General features: G+C 58.9%; 4 protein-coding genes across 6 annotated transcripts; 2 read left to right on the plus strand and 2 right to left on the minus strand.

The window, feature by feature from the left end:
- The first annotated feature begins 1,097 nt into the window (after positions 1 to 1,097).
- Positions 1,098 to 4,981, plus strand: LOC117652197 (polyadenylate-binding protein 4-like). The gene is made up of 9 exons (XM_034396928.1): positions 1,098 to 1,625; positions 1,783 to 1,976; positions 2,056 to 2,172; positions 2,554 to 2,832; positions 2,910 to 3,104; positions 3,187 to 3,556; positions 3,627 to 4,039; positions 4,114 to 4,218; positions 4,311 to 4,981. Exons 1-9 carry the CDS (start codon positions 1,433 to 1,435, stop codon positions 4,371 to 4,373), a joined length of 1,929 nt encoding a protein of 642 aa, XP_034252819.1. The 5' UTR covers positions 1,098 to 1,432; the 3' UTR covers positions 4,374 to 4,981.
- A 109-nt stretch (positions 4,982 to 5,090) lies between these two features.
- On the minus strand, positions 5,091 to 8,652 carry LOC117652199 (regucalcin-like). Its single transcript, XM_034396932.1, has 5 exons — positions 8,501 to 8,652; positions 6,729 to 6,913; positions 6,149 to 6,370; positions 5,454 to 6,060; positions 5,091 to 5,271 (listed from the first exon to the last, which is right to left on the minus strand). Exons 1-5 carry the CDS (start codon positions 8,620 to 8,622, stop codon positions 5,187 to 5,189), a joined length of 1,221 nt encoding a protein of 406 aa, XP_034252823.1. The 5' UTR covers positions 8,623 to 8,652; the 3' UTR covers positions 5,091 to 5,186.
- Positions 8,653 to 12,487: 3,835 nt separating this feature from the next.
- On the plus strand, positions 12,488 to 22,887 carry LOC117652198 (monocarboxylate transporter 10). 3 transcript variants are annotated; one of them, XR_004588143.1, is made up of 8 exons: positions 12,488 to 12,745; positions 18,336 to 18,487; positions 18,560 to 18,771; positions 18,849 to 19,041; positions 19,436 to 19,576; positions 19,908 to 20,133; positions 20,225 to 21,849; positions 21,950 to 22,887. XR_004588143.1 is itself a non-coding variant. In XM_034396931.1 (8 exons), exons 1-8 carry the CDS (start codon positions 12,529 to 12,531, stop codon positions 21,997 to 21,999), a joined length of 1,467 nt encoding a protein of 488 aa, XP_034252822.1. In that variant the 5' UTR covers positions 12,509 to 12,528; the 3' UTR covers positions 22,000 to 22,887. The 3 variants fall into 3 exon arrangements, 2 of the variants coding, with proteins under 2 accessions (XP_034252821.1, XP_034252822.1); XM_034396931.1 differs by having other exon boundaries at positions 12,509 to 12,745; positions 20,225 to 20,500; XM_034396930.1 differs by having other exon boundaries at positions 20,225 to 22,887.
- An 86-nt stretch (positions 22,888 to 22,973) lies between these two features.
- LOC117652358 (glycine-rich protein DOT1-like) lies at positions 22,974 to 24,811 on the minus strand. The gene is made up of 5 exons (XM_034397210.1): positions 24,599 to 24,811; positions 24,310 to 24,523; positions 23,910 to 24,229; positions 23,259 to 23,696; positions 22,974 to 23,177 (listed from the first exon to the last, which is right to left on the minus strand). Exons 1-5 carry the CDS (start codon positions 24,696 to 24,698, stop codon positions 23,059 to 23,061), a joined length of 1,191 nt encoding a protein of 396 aa, XP_034253101.1. The 5' UTR covers positions 24,699 to 24,811; the 3' UTR covers positions 22,974 to 23,058.
- Between the last annotated feature and the right edge of the window lie 696 nt (positions 24,812 to 25,507).

Genomic DNA, 25,507 nt, shown 5'->3' on the forward strand with positions numbered 1-25,507 from the left:
CGTCGGGCAGGTGCACGCGGAGTGGGAGTGGCGGCGAGGTAAGGTCAGCTGGCGAAGCTGGCGAAGCTGGCCGTGCGCCGCGCGCTCCGTCACTGACTGGAGGCGTCGCGGTCGGCGCGGTGCTCGGGGAGGGGCGTCGCCGCGGGGCTGCGCCGCGGCCCGAACTGTGCTTTCGTCGCTCTGTCTCTCTCGCACTCACAGGCTGCGCCGTGGAGGCGCGAGAGAGACAGAGCGACGAAAGCACCATTCGGAGCCGGCCTGCAGTCCGCAAAGGCCCGCAAGGTCAACGGGAGTGATCCCCGGACTCCGGAGCCCTGAGACAGCAGCTGGAGCCACCACACTGGGCGAATAAACAAACAGAAGTAAATGGTACAGTGTACGCGTTTCGTGGCGGTGCGTGCAGCCGGAATGGACAGCCAAATTAATTAATTCGCCCAACCGGTTGCGAAGTCCGCTAAATGGCCGCTATGGACTGTCTGATTTTATTTTCGACCGAGACGCTCAGTGATTGATTTCGCAACCGCTTCCTCTCAATCTCTCACCAGTCGCTGCCGCCCGAGCGGCCCCTCGGGGTCGGTCGGCGGGCGCGGCTGGGCTTGGACCGGCCCGCGAGGAGATTCAAAAGTTGGCGCGCCGGATGTGGAGGCTGCCACCGCTTGCTGGAGCGCGCGCTTTGAAAGGCTTCCTTGATGGACAAAAACGGTCAGTTTACGAGTCATTAACGCGATCGTTGCATTTTGGACACACCAAGAAATAAATATCAAAGCACCATTCCTCCTACATAATGTATTCATCAGGAAAGTCAATAGAAATATAGGCTGAAGGTTTAAAAATCTGTCGAAGTCCTACTTTGCGCGACTGTATGACTTTCCATTGGGTTCGAAACACTGACCTGGCTTTTCAAGCAGGTTGAAAATCTGTTTTCGGCACCCAAAATATTTCACTGAAATATTGCAAGCCGGTTTTTTCCTGGAAAATGCGCTGAGAACAGCTCTACGCTTTCCCGGAAGCTCGGGACTACGTTGCGGGGCGCACGGCTTTTCCGCAGCGCGTCGCGTTGTCGCGGAGGGATACCAACGCCGTCCGGTGGACATTCACGACCGTCCTACTTTCTCTGCCTCTTCTACAGATTGAGTAGGGAATGTTCATGTGAGGTTGTGTCTCCTTATTTCTTTAAACCAAAAAAAATTATAAAATACTAAAAACCCAAAAAAAGTGACAAAAATTTAAAAATCTACAAAAAAATAGCAAAAACAAGAAAACGCAACAGGAAATAGTGAAACGCGAGTGAGGTTTGTTTACGTGTCCTGCAACGTGGGTTTAAGCAAGCTGGAACCGTTTTGGAGGATTTTCGACGGCCTATGAAGGAATTTCTGCTCTTTTAAAATTCGTTTTTCAAGTTCGGAAGTGTTATTGACGACTTCAAGGCAAGATGAATCCGAGCGGCCAAAATTATCAAATGGCCTCGCTGTATGTCGGGGACTTGCACCCCGACGTTACGGAGGCTGCGCTGTTTGAGAAGTTTTCTACTGCTGGCCCCGTGCTTTCCATCCGTGTCTGTCGTGACATGATCACCCGTCGCTCCCTGGGCTACGCCTATGTCAACTTCCAACAACCTGCTGACGGTAAGCGTGGGTACCCGCCATGTGGTGTACCCGTACCCTAACCTCACCTCCCTCAGGTGGTTCCCATCTGCCAAATGTCCATATGTTCCTGGGGCTTCCGTTTTTCACTGGTGTTTCCTTGTACTAATTTTGCTGACCTTGTTTTTTTGCCCATCAGCTGAACGAGCCCTGGACACCATGAACTTTGACGTTTTGAAAGGAAGGCCTATTCGCATCATGTGGTCTCAGCGTGATCCATCTCTCCGCAAGTCTGGAGTAGGGAACGTCTTCATCAAAAATCTGGACAAGAGCATTGACAACAAGGCTATGTACGATACGTTCTCTGCTTTTGGAAACATCCTGAGTTGTCGTGTAAGCATTGAAATGTCATGTCAAGAGCAGTCTGTTTCTCCTTATTCTCGCAATAATTTTGTTCTTTACTTCTGTTCAGGTTGCTCAAGATGAAACTGGTGCTTCCAAGGGCTATGGATTCGTTCACTTTGAGACTGAAGAAGCCGCTAATAAATCTATTGACAAGGTCAACGGCATGTTGTTGAACGGAAAGAAGGTACATTTATTAACCAATACTTAATCTAGACGCAATTTTCTAATTACTTGGTCGGCCCCTAGCCTTCCAAGTGCCGAATAATTGCCACATCAATTGTAGCAAGTGATTTTGGGCAGTTATCATTTAGTTGACCCTTTCATTAGCTATGACATTTAACTGTCTTAATATTTCAAGCTCGCAATTCCATAATTACTTAGTTGGCCTGTAAGCCATTTAAGTGCCGAAGAATTGCCAAAAAAAAACACTAGGGTTTAAGTGTTCTGCGGCCGCTATCTGACTATTGTAGCGGACCTTTCATTAGCTTTAACATTTTCTTTGGCCATAATTTAGCATCTGTTAACATCTTCTCAGGTCATTTACATAGTGCTTGTTTGTGTTCAGGTCTTCGTTGGCAAGTTCATCCCCCGCAAGGAGCGCGAAAAGGAATTGGGCGAGAGGGCCAAGCTGTACACCAACGTGTACATCAAGAACTTCCCTGATGACTTCTCTGAGGAAGCTTTGAGAGACATGTTTGAGAAGTATGGTAGTATTACTAGCCACAGGGTCATGAGCAGGGAAGATGGTAAATCTCGTGGATTTGGATTTGTTGCTTTTGATGATCCTGAGAGTGCTGAAAGGGCTGTTGAAGAGTTGAATGGAAAAGACATGGATGGCAAGGTGGTAAGTGACCTTTTTATTTTGCTGGAATAATTGTGTTTGGCTTCACAAATGGTGCTTTAATATGTGCATTCTTTCAGCCTTTGTTTGTGGGCCGAGCTCAGAAGAAAATGGAGAGGCAGATGGAGTTGAAACGCAAGTTTGAACAACTGAAGATTGAAAGGCTGAACCGTTACCAGGGTGTGAACTTGTATGTGAAGAATTTGGATGATACTATTGATGATGATCGCCTCCGTAAAGAGTTCACTCCTTTCGGTACCATCACCAGTGCCAAGGTACTGTATGAGAGACTGTAAAACTGTTTGTTGTGACCTGAATCTTTCAGATGAACTAACTTCGACTTTAAATGTTGTTTAGGTCATGATGGAGGAGGGTCGCTCCAAGGGCTTCGGTTTCGTCTGCTTCTCTTCCCCTGAGGAAGCAACCAAGGCTGTTACTGAGATGAACGGTCGTATCTTGGTGACCAAACCCCTGTACGTTGCTCTTGCCCAGAGGAAGGAAGACCGCAAGGCTCACTTGGCGTCTCAGTACATGCAGCGTGTTGCCAACATGCGCATCCAGCAGATGGGCCAGCAAATCTTCCAGCCCGGCAGCGCCGGCGGCTACTTCGTGCCAACTATTCCCCAGCCCCAGCGTTTCTACGGCCCTGCTCAGATGCCAATGCGCCCTCAGCCTCGCTGGACCACCCAGCCTCAAGTCCGCCCTGCTGCCCAAGCCCAACAAGGAGGTAAGAATGTCGACTGATGGATTCTGTTCCACTGTTGCAACCCTTGTGCTAACTTTGTCTTGGCCTGCAGCCTTCCCCAACATGCCCGGCCCCTACCGCGGAGCCCCCCGACCCCCAAGCGCCCAGCCCGGACCCAACATGCGCAACGCCATGTCCGCCCGCCCCATCACGAACCAGCAAGCCAACGTGGCCGGCATGGCCCAGGGAGCGCGCGGACCCATGGGGGCTGCTCCCGCTGGCGTTCCCCAGGGCGCCCAACAACCCCCTGCCCAGGCAGCCCAGGCCGCTCAGCGCCAGGGCCAGTTCAAGTACACCGCCAACGTGCGTAACCCGCCCCAGCCCGGCATGGGCCCTCAGCAAGCTGGCGCCCAGCAGGCCGTGCACATCCAGGGCCAGGAGCCTCTGACCGCCACCATGTTGGCCGTGGCTAACGCAGACGACCAGAAGCAGATGCTTGGAGAACGCTTATTCCCTCTCATTCAGGTAAGTTTTTGAGGTGGGGATGGTAGTCTCACGAAATTGGAACCCTTTTTGATGTAACCATTTGACTTTTGCAGCGCATGTACCCTGACCTGGCTGGCAAAATCACTGGAATGTTGCTGGAAATCGATAACTCAGAACTTCTTCACATGTTGGAGCACCACGAATCCCTGAAGGCCAAGGTATGTCCTGTTACGCAGTTTTGTTTTGTAATGGTGTGTTGCAGTGATGCAGATTTTACAAACTATTTAACACCCATGTTTTCATTTGATAGGTGGAAGAAGCAGTCGCTGTGCTGCAGGCTCACCAGGCAAAGCAGGCTATCAAGAAAGATTAAGAAAAGTAACATAAAAATGGCATAGAAAAAAGGAAAAAAAAAATGTTGATCTACAACCCTACTTGGCAATCCACATCTCAGTTTTGGTTTCTGCACATCCTTTTTTTTTTTATATTTTTCATTTAATGGTTTGATGACATCATGTGGTCCTTTTTTCTGAGGTTTTGTTAAATTGAAGATGTATCTGTGTGTGTTTCTTGTAAGAATGTGTGTGATTGTCTTATGTGAGTGGTGTCTTTTTTGTTGGCAGTTTATCTTTGGAGTATGTATTGATGGTGTGAGTGTAGTATGTACGCATTTTGCAATGCACAAATGAAATGGTGTGGAAATCAATTCCCACCAATGAAAAATGCACTTCAACATGTCTTCTTCCCAAACTTTGTGTAGAGGCTCTCAAATCAAAAAGCTTGTGTGCGTTATGTTTTTCTTTTGTTTTGGAGATATTCTCCGTCAATGTTTTGTGGAACCCAGACGTTTTGGTATCTTAGGAGAGGCAGAATTGAATTATTGTTGAAAGAGAGGACCTTCCGCAAGATATGTGGCGATTCTCGGCATAATGCATAAAGGATTTTTTAATGTGTATTGCTAATAAATGACTTTCATGGAAATATGATTATTTTAATTTCCTGTCCCCTGCCCACCTCCAAGTCGAAGATTCAGTGCTAACAACTCGCATGATGCACGTGATGGATTAGGATAAAATATTCACTCAGTACACAAGATTCTCCTGAAGGAAAAGATTTATTTACAAAAGTACAAAAGAGGTAGAAAATAAAATTAGGAAACTAAGGAAAGTAGAGGCGTCGGTGGTTTCTAGTGAAGAAGTGCAGCGAAGACTGAGAGGAATAGCGTCAGCGATAGGAGAGACCAAGAGGCAGAGAGGCGCATCGCCCACGACCTGAACAAAATAAACCAGTGAAATTGGGGCGGAGCAGCAAAGGTGATTTATTTTTCGAGCTATCCATGTCACAACACAATCCGACCGTGCTTGCAAGTCAAGGGGTGAAAGGCGGCTATTGCGTCGCCGGCCTGACCGTGGTCGTGGTGGCGGAGGGGACGGTGGGGATGACGCTGTCGTACCTGCTGGTGGCGGCGAAGGGCATGTTGGGGAGTCCCCGGGTGCCGAGCCCCGTGATGGCGAACATGCAGCCCGCGTTGGGCTCGTCGGCGAGCTGCTTGTCGTCCATCTGGTACTTGGCCGACGTGACGTAGAGGACGTCCCGGTTGGCGCCGCCCCACTCGGCGGCGGACACGTTGGTGACGCCCATCTTGATGGTGAGCAGGAGCTTGCCGGTGTGCGGGTCCACCTTGATGACCCTGCCACCGTGCACGCACGCGATCCAGAGGTTGCCGTCGACGTCCATGGTCAGGCCGTCCGGGGCGCCGGGCACGCCGTAGTCGGAGAAATTGAACGCCACCGTCCGGTTGGAGATGCGGCCCTCCTTGTTGGAGTAGTCGAACCGGTACACGACGCTCTTCTCCGAGTCGGCCAGGTAGAAGCCCTTGTTGTCGCGCGTCCAGGCCATGCCGTTGGGGATGACCAGGCCGTCGTTCACCGCGCACGTGGTGTTGATGTAGTAGCCCTTCTCGGGGTGGCGGTGCAGGTCGAAGCGAAACAGCTCGCCCTTGTTGGTGTCGCTGCGGCGCCTACGCCTGCGCCTCGAAGTGCGGCTGTCGTCCATGGTGCCTGTGGGGGCGAGCGTGACGTCAGACTCGTTCGACGGGCGGGTGGTGCAGGGAAGTCCAGAGATCTGCGCAGGCTCTGCGCCGCTTACCGATCCACAGCCTGCCCTCTTTGTCAGCCTTGCCGTCGTTGAAGCGGTTGCCGGGCATCTTGGCCTCCACCTCCACGAGGGGCTCGTCCTTGCGGATGGCGGCCGCCGCGCCCGCCGCGCCCCAGTCCACGTCCACGAGGTGCACGACGCGGCCCACGCCGACGAGCAGCTGCGAGCTCCCGCGCACCGGCACGGCCGGCGTCACGCGGCCCGTTTGGTTTTCTGCGAGCGAAAATCAGCCGGTCGGTCGGTCAGGGCGGGGGTTCGAATACCGGCACTTTCCCCTTTTCTTTGAGTTGGTCAACCCAATGCCGGCCAGGCGTCGCACAGTGGGCCAGAAGACTGGTGGAGGCGGCCAAAACTCTAGACGCGTTTTGAGCTCCAGAGTCGCTAAATGGGACTCGAACTGAACGTGTGACCCCAACAATGGATTCCTCGTTCGGAGAGCAATCCATTGGTGGGGTCACACCTACGGTTCGAGCCCCATTTAGCGACTCTGCAGCTCAAAACGCGTCCAGAGTTTTGTCCGCCTACACCGGTCTTCTGGCCCACTGTGCGTCGGCGTCCGCGGCGTACTCACTGAAGCTGATGGACTTGAGTTCCCCCGAGGAGGGGTCGTAGCGGAGCACCTCCTTGCCGATGACGTCCACGAAGATGACGGTGCTGGACTCGTCGTCCCAGAACGGGCTCTCCGACATGATGACGGGCCGAGTCACGGCTTTGATCTCGTAGCTGGCCACCGACCCCCAGAGGCCGCAGAGCGCGCTGCACACAGAGAGGCAGAGGGTGGCTGCTTTTTCTGGTTTTACGGTGTGCTTATCAGGCATGGCGCGGGGGCCCTTCCTCTGTTTCTGTTTTCCAAAGGCGCCGCGGTGTGGTTCGGTACAGTCGAACGCAAAACGGGATCACATCCGCACACACAACGTCCCCCGCTGGATTAGCCCCGTCCTCAATCGATCCGCCTTTACAGCCCCGTCGAGAGTTATTGACCCGCAGACTGATTCGTCGCACTGCTCTGTCTCTCTCGCACTCATGGCGCGGCCCGCAGGGCGGCGAGAGAGACAGAGCAGCGAAGCGACTTTTCGAAACGGATCGGCCGAACTTCTCCACTGCACATTGATCGCTGGGCGAGTGAGGATCGAGATTCGACCATTGACCGCTGTTCAATCGATTCTTAATATAAAATCTGTAATCTTGCGCGCCAACGTCCTCCCCTAGGGTGGACCACCAAAATAACTTTTTACAGTATACAGTGAGACTGTCCGTAACGTTCACATTAGAAATGCTCTTAGCCGGAAGAAATGCTCTTCACATGACAAATAGCGCACTGTAAAAAATACCATTAAATTTTTGTAGCCAATGGCTTCTTGAATTTTCTTAGCCAGACACGAAAGTGTGTTTAAAGCGCCACTGGCTATGGAAAGGTCACTTTCCAAACCGCGACAGTGAATTTATAGTGCCAGGGGCTTATGAAATTCCAAGTTCGAAACGTGAATTTACCGCTTGGCTAACAAAACGATGCTTCCCTCAGCCACGACTTTAAATTACAGCCCCTTGGCGAAGAAAAATCATAGGTGTGGCACTGAAAGGCATCCTACCCAGACGACAGTTATGAAATTTCAAGTCGGGGGCTAAGGGAAGCAGGCTTTGCTTCGCCACACCTGGTGGTGGCCAGACTAGTCCTCGCGAGTCCATGATGAAGCTCCGCGAGCGCTCTGCCAAACAGCGGTGCGGTGGCCGAGGGGTCAGGGCACAAGACTCCAAGTTGAAGTTTGGGGTTCTATGCCAACCGCGCGTGCCGCTTTTTCATCGGCCCGAGACGAATCTCCTCGCCACAACTAGAAAGTTCACAAAATTTGGGTTTCCCAGTATCCTTGCCAGCGCCACGACTCAAAATTGCCATTTTGGGGTAGGGAAAAAGCCTTCTGATCGCCAGTGGCCAACAAAATTTCGGTGCCATGGCGAACGAGATTTCTGCCACTGGCAAAACGAAATTCATTAGAGTATAACTAAGAAGGGCGTTCACTACCACAACGAAAATTTTTGTCAAAATTTTTTACAGTGCGCTATTCCGCGCGAGCGCAGGCACCAAGCCGTTACCCCAATGTATTTTTCTGCTACTCTAAACGGAGTCGCGACCACAAGGTTGAGAACCACTGTCCATGCAGCCCCTCTCATAGCTCCCAAGTCCCCAAACCGCAAGGTGGGAGGCCAATGGGGTCCCGAGCTGGTCTGCAGGAGGTCCAGGCCAGGCGCGGGTCCAGGGGGAGGCGAAGGGGGCGTCCCCCCCTTTTCATCCCCTGACCCCGTCCCTGGATCCGCCCCTGCCTGCAGTCCTCGCCGTGGGCTCACCTGAGTGCCGCCACCGCCGCGAGGACGATTCCTGAGCGCTGCCCGGCCATGGTGAAGTGCTGCGTGTTTCTGCCTGAGGCGTGAACACCAACTGAATGAATTACAAGGGGACTCCTTTGCATTTATACGCGCCTTTCGTCCTTATCTTTGCGAGGGTTGTAAAGCTGCAGCAGAAAGTCGAAGTCGTGTCCTGCGTCGCGCCGCTCGCGCCGCCCGCCTTGACGAACGAGCGCCCTATCGTCCTGCCGGCCTGTTGCCGGCCAGCGCGGCACGTCAGGCGAGCGTCGGCGATGGAACTTGCGGCGATTGTGGCGAGTTTGGAAGCGGAAATTGGAAGGGCCGCGCGTGGCGGTTAGAGTGTCCCCTTGAATGGGCGCCTTGCGGACAGCGGGTAGGCCACCGCCACGCTCGGTGGCTCGACGGGACTGCCTACCCTGCCCCTGCCTCAGTGGCGGTTCCAGAAGCGGCCAGAAGCGGTAGTGCTTGATGCCTACCAGCCAGGCGGTCTTTCCGCCTAAGTGGAGGTTGTCACCCCCCCCCCTCCCCGTTTTTGGAACGACGTCTGTCTTCCGCGCAACGCTTCGCAACGCTGCCACCACCCCCTGTCATGCTTCGCCGAACTGGGCTCCTTGAGCACCCCAACGGCGAGGCGGTTGTTCCTCGTCTACCCGTATTTTCGAGCCCGCATAGGATCTCACGACACGAACACATCAAAAGCGCACCTTTTTGACGTCTTTCGGCCATTTTAGTGTCACGAAGTGCACGCAATCGTTCTGAGAAGCAGCGGTGCGATGTACTTGTTTTTCGAACATCGGGACTTTCAGGTAAGGGTTTTATTTTTCATTTCGACGAGGCAGGTTTTACAGTGGAATACAATCAGTGCAGGCACGTGAGGCAAACCGGTACTTTCAGCTACGTTTTAGGTGGTGTTGTTGTTGCTCGCTGGTGCCGGTATTACTCGGTATTATTCGGTGCCGGCGCGAACTGGCTAATCAATCGGCCGCGATCATATGTGGATTACTTGGCAGTACTATTGACGCGATCGGGACCTGTTTACCGAAGTCCGATCGAAGAGCACCCCACTTAGAAGTCTCTACACCAGGTCTGTTGCCGAGGGGTGTGGATGGGTTCTCAAGGGGTGGGCTCACCATTAAAAACTGACAACTTTCAAGTTTTTTGGCCTAATGACGCAGAATCGTGCTGAGAATTGAGGTATTCCGCGCTCTTGATAGACGTGTGAGAACGTGCCAATCTGTCTGAGTGCACATGATTGACCCCTCGAGACGCAGGTTCTCTCTAGTGCCTCTCGTCGGCGCATCGCGGCGCTTAATCGAGCCATCACGCCATTCTCCTTTATCCGCGGCTCGTGCCGACTGCCCAGGTGCCGAGGTGCCGACCAGCCGACCGCTTTCTGCCCATCAACACCAATCAACGGGGGCGGGGCGCGTGCGGCCGGGAAAACAAGTGAGATATTACGGCGCGGCTTTACCCGATACACCGAGGATTAGCCGCGTCTTTGAGGCAGTGCCAGTGCCGCCCCTCTGATTGAAAAAGCAGTGCAGGGCTAAGGTCGCGGGCGCGAGCCAGCGCGAGCAGTGTGCCGGAAGTGCCTAGCGGCGCCTTGGAGTGCTTGGAGGAAGCGGGGTCCGACTTGGGGGTGGAGTCTGCCTTACACACCCTTGGTTCTTGAACCGCGAGCATTTGCGTGGACGTGTAAGTTTAGTTGAAAGTAAAACATTATCTTAGTTCAAGTGGACACTCGTTCAGGCAAGGAAGCAACCACTTGAAATTTTTTCGGAAACAGGATTCTTTAGAGGTAGGGGTTTTACCGAGATTTCGCAAGATTTCGCAGGAATTCGCGTCACAATTATGACAGATATCGCGAGATTTTGGTGGGATTCCTACCCGAGTTCGAAGGGGTTTCACGAGATTTCTACCGATTTTGAGCAAGACTTCGGCCAATCAAGTGTACTACACAGGATTCAATTGATCTTAGGATGGTAAGATGTGACTATCAAAGACTGTGAAGTCTTGACTGAAAAGGAGTCAGTCTTTCCGACACTGCACTTTCGACAGTGTCTGCACGCACGCCGAGCAGGCGGCGCGGTGACGTACAACGCCCCTCGCCTAGCGTCCTGGTAGGCAACCCAACCGACGACTTCCAGTGCGGCGGCGCGCCTCCGTTGAACTTGACGACGCTGCCTTGGCGTCGCTTAGTGTGCGACGGAGTGGACGGACGGAGTGGACGGAGTGACGGCCGCGGTCTATGAATGCCGCCGCGTCGGCCGGGCCGTGACCGTAACCGTGACCTCCAGCGCCAATCCAGACGCGGCAGGCAAGCCTGGCAAGCCCTGCAGGGAAGCAGGTGGGGGGCGGCGGGGGCCTAGGTGGGGGCCTAGGTGGGGGCGGCGGCGATCGAATGCCTCCCTCCTTCATTCGGTCCTGCCTGCGCCCTGCAGGGCCTGCCGCGCCGCGCCGGGACTGGCGTGGACTGGTGCCGGGAGCCCTCCGTGACCGCGACCTTCCAGAGCCACCTGCAGCTGCTGCACTGCCCACCTGGCCCACCAGGCCCACCACACTGTCGGCCTGCGCGGGCGCACTGACGGCGTGCTGCAGGTGAGTGCATCCCCGTCCAGGACGCACGCCTTCGGCTCGGTTTCCAGTTTTCCGGTGTACTGTCGGTGTCTGTGATCGCGCAAGCCGGGTCCGTGGAAGTGGCGCAGCCACTGTGACAGCTCTATGAATAGAATGTCGCATGTCCCGAGCGCTGGAGGCGCTGCTAGAAGTAAATTGGGATCTCGCCGGAGCGCGACATTGGGACTCGGATTTCGCGTTCGCTCGCTGTCGCCTTATCACGGCGTTGTCCGCGGAACATTGCTCGGAACGAGGAACGAGGGGAAAGCAGTGGCGCGGTGACGGCCAGCGAGCTAGCCGACGACGGCGTCCCCTGGACGTCCCGAATCGGCTCGTGGAGTCAGCTGTTTGCAGATAGGTTGGACGGCCTGCCCTGCGCCGCGCTGCCCGCGCTGCCCGCGGCCTGGCCTGCCTGACGGCCTGACCCAGTCGGGGAGCCTCGGCGGCCGGCCGCCAGAGGACGCCACCCGCCGGGGAATCGATAACGCGGAAGGGCGCGCGGCCCGAGCGGCGGCGAGATCAGCTGTTCTGGCTGGAGCACGGCGTCGAGCGTCCAGCCCGGCAGTCTGCGGGGCTGCTGGCATCGTTTTCGTCCCTCTCGCACCCACACAGAACGTCCCAAAGAGAGAGACAGAGCGCTGGAAAGAGTCTCGGAATCAATCCGATAATAGTGTGGTCTGTTTTGCGCAGGCCGCGCCGTATGGGCCCCTGGGGGCCCAGCCAGCACGTCCCCGCCAAACGGTTGGGCGTCGCGGCGTCACGTCGCGGCGTCGCCCGGTCGGCGCACTGATTGCTCGTCGCGTCGCCGAAGCAGGCGAAGCAGGCCGGCCAGGCCAAGCAGAAGCAGCCGAAGCGGTCACAACGCCCGCCGCGACTTCGGCCGTTCTCGGCGAGACGCGTCGGGACGCTAAATGACCGCCAGGGAACGCCATTGAGACCATCATCGCGGCATCATCGCCACGCCGCCGAGCCACGCCGCGGCGCGGTGGCATGGTCGGCGTGGTCGGCATGGTCGCGGCGGACGCGGCCCTACACTAGAGTAGCGCTACGCGACGCGTGCAGGGCCAGCCGGGCCGTCCGAGCCGAGCAGGCCGCGCCAGAGCCCAGCCGAGCCGGGCGAAGGGGGCCGCGCCGAGCCGGACGGGGCGGACGGGGCGGCCGGGGCCCCAGAGGAGCGGAGCGCCGGCCTGTGCGCCCCTCGCTTGCTCGCTTGCTCGGTCTGCGACTCTGTGCCCGCCAAGCCGAAGCCCGGCTCGCAGCGCTGCGCAACGCCGTCGTGCTCGTGCCACTGCGCCGCCGAGGACCGCCCCGCGCGCACCGCCAGGCCGCCAGGCACCGCCACGCCGGCAACGACAAGCTCGGCCTCCGCGAGGACGTCGTCGACCACCAGCGCCATGACGGGAGCCGCCGGGGACGCGGAGGCCAGGAGCCCCGACGCCGCCACGCCGCTGACGCCCCCCGACGGCGGCGTGCGCGCCTGGATGGTGCTGGCTGCCTCCTTCCTGTGCAACGGGCTGCTGTTCGGCATCATCAACACGTACGGCGTCATCTACGTGTACCTGCTCAAGGACCTCGAGGACGCCAAGGTCTCGGACGCCGCGTCCAAAGCTTGTGAGTATAAGCCAGTTCTTAAGTTTTGTGAGTGTTTGTCAGTTCTTGAGGTCGGTGGAGGCTTTCAGTGACGAGCTGAGGGAGGGCGTGGGGGTCACACTGAGCAGTGCCGACTATAGACTGCGCACGTGCGTGACCCGGCGCCCCGCCGTGCCGTGCTTCCGGTGCGTGCGTCGCGCGCGCTGCAGTGTCGCGTGCGCCGGCAATGGGTGAGCCCCCGCAGCCCCGCAGCGCCCGGGTCCCGACAGCCGGCATGTCGCACTGACGGAAGCCGCTTGCCGCCCTGCCGAGTGATTCAAAAGGGCGGTTCGTCGCGCTGTCTCTCCCGCACCCTCATGGGGAGCCCCACGAGTGCGACAGAGACAGAGCGATGCAGCGACTCGAATCGCTCGGCTGCCTCTGGCGGTGGTAAAGATAGAAAGGCTTGCTCCTGCGTTGCCCCCTTCTTTTCCCCCGTTGTTTCCCCCGGCTCCTGCGGCAGGGTTCATCGTCCGGGTCCTTGCTGGCGAGCGATTCGCGTCATTTCGTGCGGCCAGTCTGGCTCCAGGTGGGCGTCGGCGAGGCGCGGCGGCCGCGGACTCTTTTTGTTTTTGTTTTCCTTGTTCGGCGGCGCAAGGCGTGCAAGGCGCAGGGCGCGTGGGCCGCGTCGCAACGACCCGTCCAGCCCGTCCGGCGCACTTAAGGACGCAGGATTTGCAGCGTCACGTGAGGCGCCGTGAGTCATTGGGCTGGGCGCAAGCGGCGCAAGTCAACTTCTCCCGTGAGAGTTCCACGGCCGCCGCCCCGCCGCGCCGCCGCCCCGCCTGGCGGGCCACGAGAATGACCAGCGTGACCAGGGGGTGACCCCGAGCGTGTTGACACGGCCTAGGGACGGCCCCCTGTGTCACCATATCGGTGGCAGCGCGACGGCGGGGTGGGGCCGTAGGCCGTAGGCCAGGCCGTGGGCGCGTAGGCCTGCCGGCCGCCACACTGTCGGCCCTGCCGCCCTGCCGGCCCAGGGCTGCGCTAGGCCATGGCTAGGCCATGGCTGGGCCGCGCTCGAGCGACACGGGCAACAGGCACCCGCCCTGTGTTGGCTCAGCAATTTCTTCTTTGCCAAAGTGTGGCCTGGCCCTGCCTCGCCCTGTGTTTGCCTCGCCCTCCTAGCGATAACGGCCGGCGCGAGCTTCTCCAGAACAGCCGCCGCCGCCAAGAGGGCCGAGAGGGTCATGGGACGCCACCGATAGCCCCCGGGGCCGAAAGCAGGCCGACTATTAATAGGTCGTTCTGAATTTCGCGAAAACGGCGACGTTCGCTCGCGATTTCCGGGTTCTGGTTCGTCGTTGTCCTCGCTTCCCGGTGACTGATCGGCCCTAATCGACCCATCGACCTCGAGCTGCAACGGCACTCGGCTGTCACCCGGGACATTGGCACACCTGACGGATCGCTGCGCGCCGAGTAGAGAGGCGCCGTGGACGCAGACGCAGTGGGGTGGCTCGCCTGCAGGCTGATTCCGAGACGCGGCTTCGTCGCGCTGCCTCTCTCGCACTCATGGGGCGTGCCGAAGAGGTGCGACAGAGGCCGAAGCACCGTTTCGGAAAGAGCCCACTGTAAGGCGACACCTCGCCATCCCCTGCGGCCGCCCCGCCCCGCCCCGCCCCTCCGCGGTTGACGGCTTTCCTTTCATGCCTCCAAGTCAAGCCGAGAGCCTTGTTAGCTCATTAGCCGGGAAACGTGTATAACGACGTCCTCTGCCGACAACATCGCCGGCTTTTGGCTGTCTCGCTCTCTCGCACTCCTAGGGCGTCCCGTAGGGGTGCGAGGGAGACAGAGTGCACTGTTCGGAATACAGCAACAGGAAGCCCTCGGCCCGGTGGCGGCGCGCGGCGCTGCGGCCAAGACCACGGAAAGGAGGCACCCCTTCAGCTGAGCCGCGACCGTTTGGTCGCGGGGTGGGCGCGGGCCGCGGGCGTGGATCAAGCACCGTAAAATGTAAACGAGAAACAACGCGGGGATTCGAACCCGGGCCAGCGGCGTGGTGCATCGCCGCTGCCATCAGCAGTCGTGCACCGCAGTGGCGGCTGTGCTGGCCGTGCTCCGTGCCCGTCCATGCTGTTATCGCGACCATGTGCTCGGGGCTGGGGCAGGCTGGGGCTGGCTGGGGTCGCCATGGAGTGGCTTGATCGCAGTCCTTGACATAGGCGGAGCTCACGCCGCTCATGCCGCTCTGGTTGCTGTGAGGCGGAGCGCAAAAAAGCGCCCTGGTCGTGATTTCTGCCGAGTCGGCGCCGAGGGAACGAACGGGGGCTTGAGCGGGAAACATTTATTTGACACCAACTACAGGTGTGGCCGTGTCTTTGACGGTCTTTGACCTCCCCGACGCGACGCCCCGCCCCGCCACGCCTCTCCAGCGCTGGCTGCCGTCCAGGACGCCGCCTCTTTCGCGCCTCTCTATCGCGACTCTCTTTTCTCCCCAGCCTCGCCTCGACACGTGGACCGAGGCAGCTAACCCACCAGAAAATTCGATCCGCACTCCAAAGAAAATATGATTTCTCAGCGGAAAATGTGTTTGCTGGAAAGGGGAACGTTTTCTTTGAGTGCCCCGCCCCATGTCACTGACCACAGACATCTCGGTCATGAATAAAACTGGTCGGCGGGATTCGAACCCTGACCTGCCCCGCGCGCTGGACTCTACGAGGGCCTAAGCCTTCGGCTTCGGCGCGGCGTTCGGCAGTCGGGTGCGTTCGGGTGCGATAAAGGAAAAGCCCGCCGTCGGATTTGTGTGCTCCTTCTATCTCCGGGGAAGGGGCCGCCAAATGTATTCTCTCTCTGTCTGTCTGCGCGCCCCGTCGATAAAAGTCGGGCATCATCCTGTCCGGGTTACACTGTAACCCACATCCCGATAAGCGGATGTCAATAACTGCACCTCAGGGGCCGAGCCAGGCCGAGCAATGAGCTCCAGCAGCACAGTGGCCTGGCCAGCCCTTGGGCCAGCCTGTCCAGCGGCCTGCAGCCTGATGAATCCGGACTGTGCTTTCGCCGCTCTGTCTCTCTCGCATGCATGGGGCGTCCCGTTGGGGTGCGAGAGAGACGCGCTCCACTGCGGGCGGGTCCAGCAAACATTGCATCAGCCGGCCGGGGCCGAGGGCTGCGGCCGCGCGTACGTCCGACGCCGACCTGGACGCCGCGCCGCCCGGTCCAGCACACCGCACGCCGCGTCGCGTCCACGACGTGTCACTCAAGCTGCTCAAGACGCTCGAGCTGTGCCAATCATTCTCACCCGAGGGGTCACGAGCGCGCGTGAGCCGCCCTGTCACAATTGTGACCATTGGTGACACTTCGACGCCACGCGGACACGCACGGCGCGGCCGACTGTGCACCCTGACATTAGTACCACTGCCGCATCAATGTATGAAGTGAAGTAAGTCTCACTCTCCAAAGTACACCACCAAACCCAATCTCGGTCCTCGTAATGTTTTGAAACCCGACAGATCGTGATAATTCAGTCTTTTCTATCTCTCGAGACCTTTCGGCCTCGCTTTCTCGCGCCATGCCATGACCGTTCGTCCAGCAGTGTACCGACGGCGTGCTTCCCTGCGCTGCGCTCTTTTTCCTATTTTTAGAGGTCTTATTAGTCTTTTTTGCCGCCTGCGGTTTTCGCCGAGGCGCGAGGTCCACAACGCGTACTCTCTCTCACACACTCACACACGCTCAGAAAGAGTGAGAGCGACAGCAGCAGTCAATATTAAGGTCCAGGGCCCTTGATCACTTGGCGTCGCGGCGTCGGCCTCCTGCCAGGCCTCGGCCAGGCCGGCTCCATCTCGTCCAATCAGCGGCCAGGACCTCCCCTCCCCTCTGTTTCCCCATATTTTCCATTGCGACCGGCTCATTCAGTTCGCTCGCCAGTGCGGCTTGCCGAGCGATTCCGAAGAACCGTCTCTCTGTCTCTCTCGCGCCCCCTGGGAACACCCCACGAGTGCGACAGAGACGGGGCGACTCGCGGGGAAAGTCGGCGCGTTTCTCGAGCCGAAGCGGAAAGTGGTCGCAAGGGGTGGAGGCACTGCGCACTGCGATATTGGCTTGGTGAGTGACGCACTCTCATTGGACCGACGCCGCGAATCAGCGCAGCGGGCGGGCCGGGCCGCGGCGGGCGAGCTCGACGGCGTGCTCAACGACGTCGCCGCCGAACCTCCGGGTCCGCGAGGCCCTTCCCTTGCCGCCAAACCCAGGGTCGGCGCGCCGGGCTCCGGCTCTGCCAGGTTCGGCGCGGTCCGTCGGCCGATAGCCTACCCGCGGGTTCCCCATCGTATCAGGTCCCCGTTGTATCGCCGCTACACTGTTGGGGCGCCACGCCGCTGCAGGTCGGAAGGAGACGCCGCGACCTTGGCCGAGGCCATGCAGGCCGTGCAGGCCATCCCGGGGTGGCCAATACAGAGATAGTGCGGCGGCCGGCTTGGATTCGCGAGCTGCGTCTCTGCGTCGCCCACGCACCGTCCTCGCTGAGTAATCTGTGGACAGCACGTGTCGGGTCGGGGTGCCGGCCTCGCGATGCCTCGCCACTGGCTGCACAAACAGACTCATCGGGGCGGTGGCCGGCAGTGCGGTTAGCTTATTCCGAAACTGTCTCTGTCGCACTCATGGGGCTCTTGAGGGCGCGAGAGAGACGGAGCGACGGACCGAATCTACTGAATCGCGCGGCGGGCGCGTGTCGACGGCGACGTCCTGCCGTTGATCCGGGGTTCGTGCTCCAGATGGTCACGGTACCGGGACGCTTCACGTAGGGTCGCCAAAGCGGGCGCCGGTTCGGCGCCCTGCCGCCCTGTTGTCCGGGAGTGGCTCGCTGCCAAGCCTGCCCAGCGGAGGAAGCCGGCCCGGCGTGGGCGCTGAAGTGCTCTGCAACACCAGCCCTGCCCGACGCACGGCCCAGCCTGCCCCAGCCTGCGCGATGCACTGCACATTGTCGGCCTGCAGATTTGCATGGCTGGCCCGGCCGGCGGCAGGCTCTATCTCTCTCCCACTCACGCGGCGTGCCGTAGTGGTGCGAGAGAGACAGACTACGGCGCGGGGGCCGCGAAATTAGCACCCGGGCCGCGTGCCAGGCAGTGCCAGAGTCCGGCCGAGCAAGTCGCACACTCCGCCATATTTTTGAGTCCACTCCGAACTGCCAAACTGCGCACCAGTCCCGTTTTCCAAACGTATGCGGCCGCATGGCCAACGAATGGCCAATAGCCCCTCACGGGGAAGTGCCATGGAAGTGCTGCGACGTGCCAGGCCAGTTTTGCTGCGGTCGGTCGTTGCGTGAGAGCCTCGCTGGGACACGCACACACACGCAGCGCTAGCACACCGACGTGTTTACCGACACACACACAGCGTTGGTGGGGCTTCTTCGGGTGCGTATTCAGTTTCTGCCAGCCTCAACTCAATCCGGCCTGGGCCCCACCAGGCCCCAGCAGGCCGCACGCAGTCCGCGGCGGGCTACTTCGAGTGTGGGGGAGGGAGGGGCGCCACCCGTGTCATGTCCACTAGGGAAAAACTTAAGTGCTTTGTCGGATTTGAACCACCGACCAGCCGGGGCCAAGACAGCCCGTCTGACTGGCGTTGTTTGTTGCAGCCTTGGTGGGGTCGCTGTGCATCGGCACCACGTTCCTGGTGTCCCCCATCGCCGGCGTGCTGACGGACCGCTGGGGCATCCGGCTGACCACGGCCATCGGCGGCGTCCTGGCCACCGCCGGCATGCTGCTGTCGTCCTTCGTCACGGACAACGTGAGGCCCGCGACGACGGTGGGGTGCTCGACGGCCACCGCGGCGCGCTTAACGCGGACCTCCTTGCTGCAGGTGTACGCGCTGTACGCGACCTACGGCGTGCTGTTCGGCGTGGGGGCCTCGCTGACGTACACGCCGTCGCTGGTGGTGCTGGGCCACTACTTCAAGCGCTTCCTCGGCGTGGCCAACGGGCTGGTGGCGGCCGGCTCGTCCGTCTTCTCCGTGCTGCTGCCCTACCCGCTGGAGTGGCTGCTGCAGCGCTTCGGGTTCTCCGGCAGCCTGCTGTGAGTTCGGAACGGGCGCGGGTTCGATCCCCGGTGGCGGGGCGGGTGTCACTAACTTTTTCTCTCCGCGCCACCAGGCTGCTGGCCGCCATGATGTCGCTCATCATCGGCTGCGCGATGCTGTTCAAGCCGCTGATGCCGCCGCCGAGGTCCACGTCGTCGCAGACCGACCTGCTGAACCTCAACATCTGGAAGCGCCGGAAGTACGTCATCTGGGCGCTGGCCATCCCCACGGCCCTGTTCGGCTACTTCGTGCCGTACGTCCACATGGTGAGTCTAGCCGTCAGGCCGGCCGCGGGATTTAAACGCACGGCGCGGTCGGCGGCTCGGAGCGCCCTCTATCTGCTGGCTGACGCTCCGTCTCTCTCGCACTCACGGGGCGTCCCGCGTGGGTGCGAGAGAGACAGAGAGACTGTCCGGAATGAGCCTGCAGGCGCACGCAGCGCCACGCCGTTCGCTGGGGCTATCAGCCCAATACTCGAGCCGCGTCGGCGTGGTCGGCGTGGCCGGCGTTATCGGCAGCCCGCCGCGGGGCCGGGCCGGCCCGGGCCGGCTGCGCCGTTCAGGTCCATTATTGGCCACTGCGGTGGGTTATTCACCCGAAGCGCCGCGCTGCCGCGCTGGCTGATGCCAATTTAAACTATCTCGCCCTCTTTCTTCGCAGGTCAAGTACGTGTCGACGCGCTTCGAGGGCGAGGACGGCAAGATCCTGATCCTCTTCATCGGGCTGGCGTCGGGCGTGGGCCGCCTGGTGTTCGGCCGCATCGCGGACATCCCGCGCGTCGACCGCATTCTGCTGCAGCAGGTGAGGAAGTGGCGGACGCCGGACCGCGGCCGACGGGGTGCCCGTCGACATCGATGTTATCGGGTCGCCGTTTGCGCGCCGCGGCCCGACCGCGGAACTGGGACCTTATCGAAATAATGGGCTTCGCGCTTCGCGCTCCGCTCCGACCTCGAGCGGAGCTAAGCCAAGCCAAGCGACCACAATGTTACTTTTTCGAGTCTGCCCTCCGCCTTGGTGTACCGGGAGAGATTACGCCGTCAGGCGGCACCCTTGCTTCGCTTGCTTCGCCTGCTTCGCCGACCCTTTTCAATCTGTTCTAAAATGAGAATGTTGTTGTCGTTTTCCCTTTCAGATCTCCTTCTTCTGCATCGGCGTGGCCACCATGCTGCTGACGGTGACGGACAGCTTCACCGTGATGAAGGTGCTGGCGCTGGTGATGGGGCTGTTCGACGGCTGCTTCATCTCGCTGCTGGGCCCCATCGCCTTCCAGCTGTGCGGCCAGCGGGGCGCCACGCAGGCCATCGGCTGCCTGCTGGGGCTGTGTTCGGTGCCCCTCACCGTGGGGCCCTTCATCGCGGGTAAGACTCGAACCCGGGCCTTTGGCCGCCAAGGTCGGCGCCTCTAACCGCGCGGCCAAGGCGACACTGCTCACGCCACCCCTATGCGCAGGGCTACTGTTCGACCACCTCGGCTCGTACCGCCTGCCGTTCCTGTTGGCCGGCGTGCCGCCCGTCGTCTGCTCCGTCATCATGTTCGCGGTGCGCTGCGTGCCCGACGACCCCGTCAAGGAGGACGCCGCCGAGGACGACCTGATGGTGAAGAGCGCGCCGCTGGAGCCGCTGGCCGACAAGTTCGGCAACGGCGCGGCCTTCAAGTCCAACGGCAATGCGCACGGCGGCCACCAAGGCGGCCACGCCAACGGCGGCCCCGCCACCCCCGCCCCAGGTACGTGGGTGCGCATGCAGAGCCTGCTCGTCATGGAGGAGCGGCTGTGCGTGCGCGTGGCACTGCTCGCCACGCCGCGGTCCCCCGGCCGCATGCAGTCCTACTCGCTGCTCGCCTAGAAGGCCTAGAACTGCAAGTTCGAGATCTCGCGTTGCACTCTGAAAGATGTACCGCCTCGCAACAACCCGCTTCGCGTGCCCATGTGATATATAAATTCTAGTGCCATATTTTTGTTCTCTACTTACGATAGCCAAATATTCATGTTTATATCGCCACGGTGTAAGTGAAACGTTAGGTTTATTTTCTTTAATTGTGGCTTGTGATACTACATTTTTGTGATGACAAATGTGATCGAATATGTATTTTTTGTAAATATTTTGTACAGCGCTGTAGTTGTAGATGCAGCTAGTAACACTGCCCTTGCATTCCCCACTGCTTCATTTTCGCATTTTATCGCTCTTCATCTCATTACATATCTTCCCTCACTAGTCTTAACTTTTTATTTTTAATTAAAAAAATAAAAGTGCTTACTTGTCGCATGTATGTCTCTTTTATTTCTTCCTTTATTCTCTTCTGTTTATTTTTCTACCTACCTAAACCACTTACTTCTCGCTTTTACTTTCCTTCTCGCACTATACGCCTATTAAACAGTAACTATGCCAATCAGCTGACCGAAGAACCGCTATCTCGATTCCCCGCATTCTTCCTTATTTATTGACTGCACCGATTCAATCTGCATGCAGTGTGGTAACGGTCAAACCTTTTTGTAGATCCAGCCGGCCAATGACATGGGCTTCCTGTTGCAACGGCGGGAGGGAGTCCAGAGCGGTTGAACCTAGTGTGCGCGAGTGTGTGTGTTTGTGTGTATGAGGGTGTGCGTGTGTGTGAGTAAGGTGAGTCTGTGTGAGTGTGAATGCGGAGGGAGGGGGTTGAGCGACTCAAACAACTATCTAGCACGGAAGCCAAGGCACCGCCTGCTTGACATCTTGGCATCGCAGCGCTCGGCAGTGCTACTCAGGGGACTTTGTTTCACTGGTATTATCAGCACCAATGTGCCGAATAAAAGCAAAATGCCCCCCGAGCCGAGAGGCAGCCGTCGGGGTGGGTGGGACGACATCGAAACTGGATGGCGCTTGCGAGGGACGCTGTGCGCGCTGTGCTCTCTGCGCTCGGCAAAGGACGTCCTGCTTTTGTACAGCCAGTCGCAGAGGGGCACCTTGACCCGGAATCGAACGAGGGCGAACATAATCGCGCAATGGTGGTATCAGTGTCCGCGACGTCGCATGTCCATTGTTAGAGAGAGAGCAAACCGCAGACACGCGGCTTTTGTCTCATTTCTTGTGTTTTGTGTAAGTTACGGCCGTCAATGGCAAAACGAAACATACTGGGGGAAAACGAATGATTGAATCGCACTTGATTCAAAAACATGACATTTCTTTCTTTCCGCAGGTGACGACAGCCCCGTCACGGACAAGCTGCTGTCCGATCACAGCAGCTGATACGAAGATGCGCCGAAGGTACAGTCGGGTTGAAAATGCACGGAACCACCCCAGTGTGCGCCTCGGCTGCAATGACATTCCTTCGCATTTGTTTTGGCCACCGCGTCCGTCATCTCCAGCCAATGGCAGTGTCGCGACAGTCAACTCGCGAACTGGCCGAGATGGCGCCGCCGGCAGCGCTAGCCATCCTATCGGTCGCGCATCTAAACCGCACGGCAGTCGCCTGCGGGCTTAAACCGCTTAAATACTCTAGGGCAAAAATTGTACTTTTAGAATCTCGACTGAATTTGCTTCAGATCAAAAGCTTACTTTTACAGGGTAACGTTGATTTTTTGTGGTCCGTGAAAGGCCCGCTATTTTCATAGTGTCATTTATGTTACATTGCCATGAATGTGTCTTATTATTTTATCATAAAATGTATTTTTAATTTTTTGTACTTAAACTAGCGCGCTTTAAGCGGCGCGTTTTAGAATACGCAGGAATTACAGAGCCCTCCAACTAGTAGTAGTTTAAAGATAGATGTAGATTGTCAATTCGTGTTATAATGTGTAAGCGTCGTGGGCTTCCCTGTCATGTTGACAAAAGGGCCCTAATTCTTAGTTTTAGCATTGCAGCCACTGTGTGGCAACATTCAGTACAGTGTTTTAGAGAACACTGACGTATTTAATCAACCTCTATCTCCACGCTGTGCTATTATTGCTGGAGGTTGAGCGCGAAAGACTGATTCAATAATGGCTCTCGTCGAGTGGGAAGGCTTAATAGCTGTTATGCTGTGGTGTTTAGTTTTTACCCCGCTGTACTCCCACAATGTTTGTGTATTTTTGTTTACGATATATTTTAACGAAACCTTATGAATTAAGTATTAAACAACACCGATCAATCATAAGATTTCGTGTCACTGTTCCTGAGTGTGCCCATTTACTGTTTCTTTTCACTGAACACTTGAGGGTACGAAGAAAGGAGTTGCAACTGCGTTATCAATAATTATGAAAAGAAGTTTATTACTGAACACAGTCGTTGATTACAATTTATAAAATTCTATCTAGATGGGCACGGGGCTCACGACCTCGGCGGCGCCCCGCCGTACGCCGTGGCCGTGCTGCTGGCCATGGCGTTGCGCCCCGTGCTGAAGCTGTTGGCGATCGCCACCGGGTAGTAGGGGAAGCCACCACCGCCACCTGTGGGAAGGAAAGACCCGGGTTCGAATACTGTCTGTCGTTGGGAGGAAAACGGTCATTTCGTTTCGGGATTTCACAAACCTGCCGGCGGCTGGCCGCCCTGCGGCCTGCTCTCCCACTGGTTGTTGGTGTTTCCGCTTTCGGAGCCGGGGCAGCAGTCACTGCTTCCGTTGCCGCCGCTTCCACCGTTACCGCCGTTGCCTCCGCTGCCTCCGCTGCCTCCGTTGCCTGCGTTGCCTCCGTTGCCGCCGCTGCCACCGTTACCGCCATTGCCGCCACCGCCGCCGTAGCTGGGGCGGCTGGGCGCGCCGTAGGCCCTGTACGAGGGCCGCGGTGGCTGAGGGGCGCCGCCGCCCCAGCCGCCGCCGAACATGAAGGGGAAGTAGGCGTTGATGGTGCCGTAGCCACCGCGGTCGCTTCCGCCGTCGTCGGGCGACCCTGGCCCGGAGCCGGGGCCGGGGCTGGGGCCCTCCGGCGCTGGGTAGCTGGGCTTGGGGGCCTTGTTGTTCTTGCCGCGGCCTGTGGTCAGGAGATCAGGATCTGCGTCAGTAAACTGCGCGGCGTTGCCTACCCTGCGTTCATAAGGCGCCAGGGTAGGCAACGCGCACACAGGTGTGTCGCGGTGTTGCCTACGCTGCGTCCGTAAGGCGCTCCACGGCGCCAGGGTAGGCAACGCGCACACGGGTGTGTCGCGGTGTTGCCTACCCTGCGTTCGTAAGGCGCTCCGCTTACCCGGCTTGGCGCGCGCTTGGAAGACGGCGCCGTCACCGCCAAAACCACCGTCTCCGCCGAATCCACCGTCTCCACCAGAGCCACCGGCTCCTCCAGGTCCACCAGAACTGCCAGGGCTGCCCGGTCCACCGAAGCCGCCCGGTCCGCCGAGGCCGCCGGGTCCCCCCGCACCGCCGACGCCAACACCACTGTCTTCCGGGGCCTCGCCTTCCGCGGGGGCTGGGGGTGGCGCTGGGGGGTTGTCAAGGACCTGGTCCTGAGGAGGGGCTGGGGGCGCGGCCGCCATGCCGACGGGGATGTCCTGCTCGGGCTCGGCGCTCCTACTCGCCAAAAACAAAAATTGAAAAAGTTTTATTTTAATTTTTTTTTAAGTGGTTGATTTTTTAGTTTGAAAACTTACCGCAGTGCTGGGCCCCAGCTGAAGGAGTAAGGGTCCCCGTTCTGGGGAGATCCCGCGCCGCTGAAGTAGCCGCTGAACGTGAGGGTCCTGGGCGGTGGGTACACGGGGCCTCCGTGGGGGCCGACGGGGCCGCCGGGCATGCCGCCCTGCACCGGGATGGGCGGCGGCCTCGAGACCGGGGGTGCTCGTCGAGGCCGCAAGTAGCCCATCATGACTGCAGGCAAGGACGTCGGTCATCACTCGATCCTTCACACACCACCAGTTCGGAACACGGAACCCAGGCACTTACAGGGCGCTGCGAAGGGCATGGGCGGCCAGGGCGCGGCGGCAGCCACCCCCGCGACCAAGGCCACCACGGCCACCGCCAGGAGGCTGCGCGACGACGCCATCCTGCGCTGCGGAGTCCCGGGGACGGGCAGACGACCAGGGCCTGCAGCAACCGGAGGACGAGGACGACGAGGACGTCGCGGGGGCGTTGTCGTTGTCGGGGACACTGCGTGGGCCGCACTGCCAGGGTCGCCGTGCCGCCGTCCGTCATATAGGTTTGGCACGCCCAGGCCAGGCCCGGCGAGGCCGACGTCGCGCCGGCCCCTCCACCGTCCCTTCGATGCTGCTGCCTGGCTGCTGCCTGGCTGGCTGGGCAGGGCTGGAGGGAGCCGCCGTTTTTTCCCAAATTGTATATTCTGCGGACGTGCACGCGGACACGACACGTGCGTTCACCTCCACCGTGAGTCCAGCCGAGTCGGAGAGGGAGGGGGAGGGGCTTCGTGACCAGGGTGAGCACAGCGTCGCGGTGCCAATGCTGTCGGACACGCCGCCGGGCCGGGACGGTCCGCCCGGACGCAGGCAGGATGCAGATGAGCCCCTCATTGCCGCTAATGTCTGCTTGTGGTCGCTTCCGCACATCGCATCCCTCGCCTGCACTCGCGGAGCGCGACGCTCCTGTCCGTCGTTGACTTTGTTTTTCAGAAATGTGTGTTTCCTGCTGTTTGTTGGAACTCCAAGCAGCCTCTGGTTGGCGGGCTGCGTGGAGTGCCAGCGAAGCGAGCTGGCCGAGGAGGGCCTAGTGCCATTCCAAACCGCGTCGTCGCTGTCTCTCTCGCACGCCTACGGGGCGCGCGTGAGGGCGTGATGGGCAACGAAAGCACTGTTCGGCATCAGCCCGGTGGCGGGTGGGGCCATTGCCAGTCGACCGGAG

This window comes from Thrips palmi, unplaced genomic scaffold (genome assembly GCF_012932325.1).
Source record: "Thrips palmi isolate BJ-2018 unplaced genomic scaffold, TpBJ-2018v1 HiC_scaffold_7, whole genome shotgun sequence".
Classification (NCBI taxonomy): Eukaryota; Metazoa; Arthropoda; class Insecta; order Thysanoptera; family Thripidae; genus Thrips; species Thrips palmi.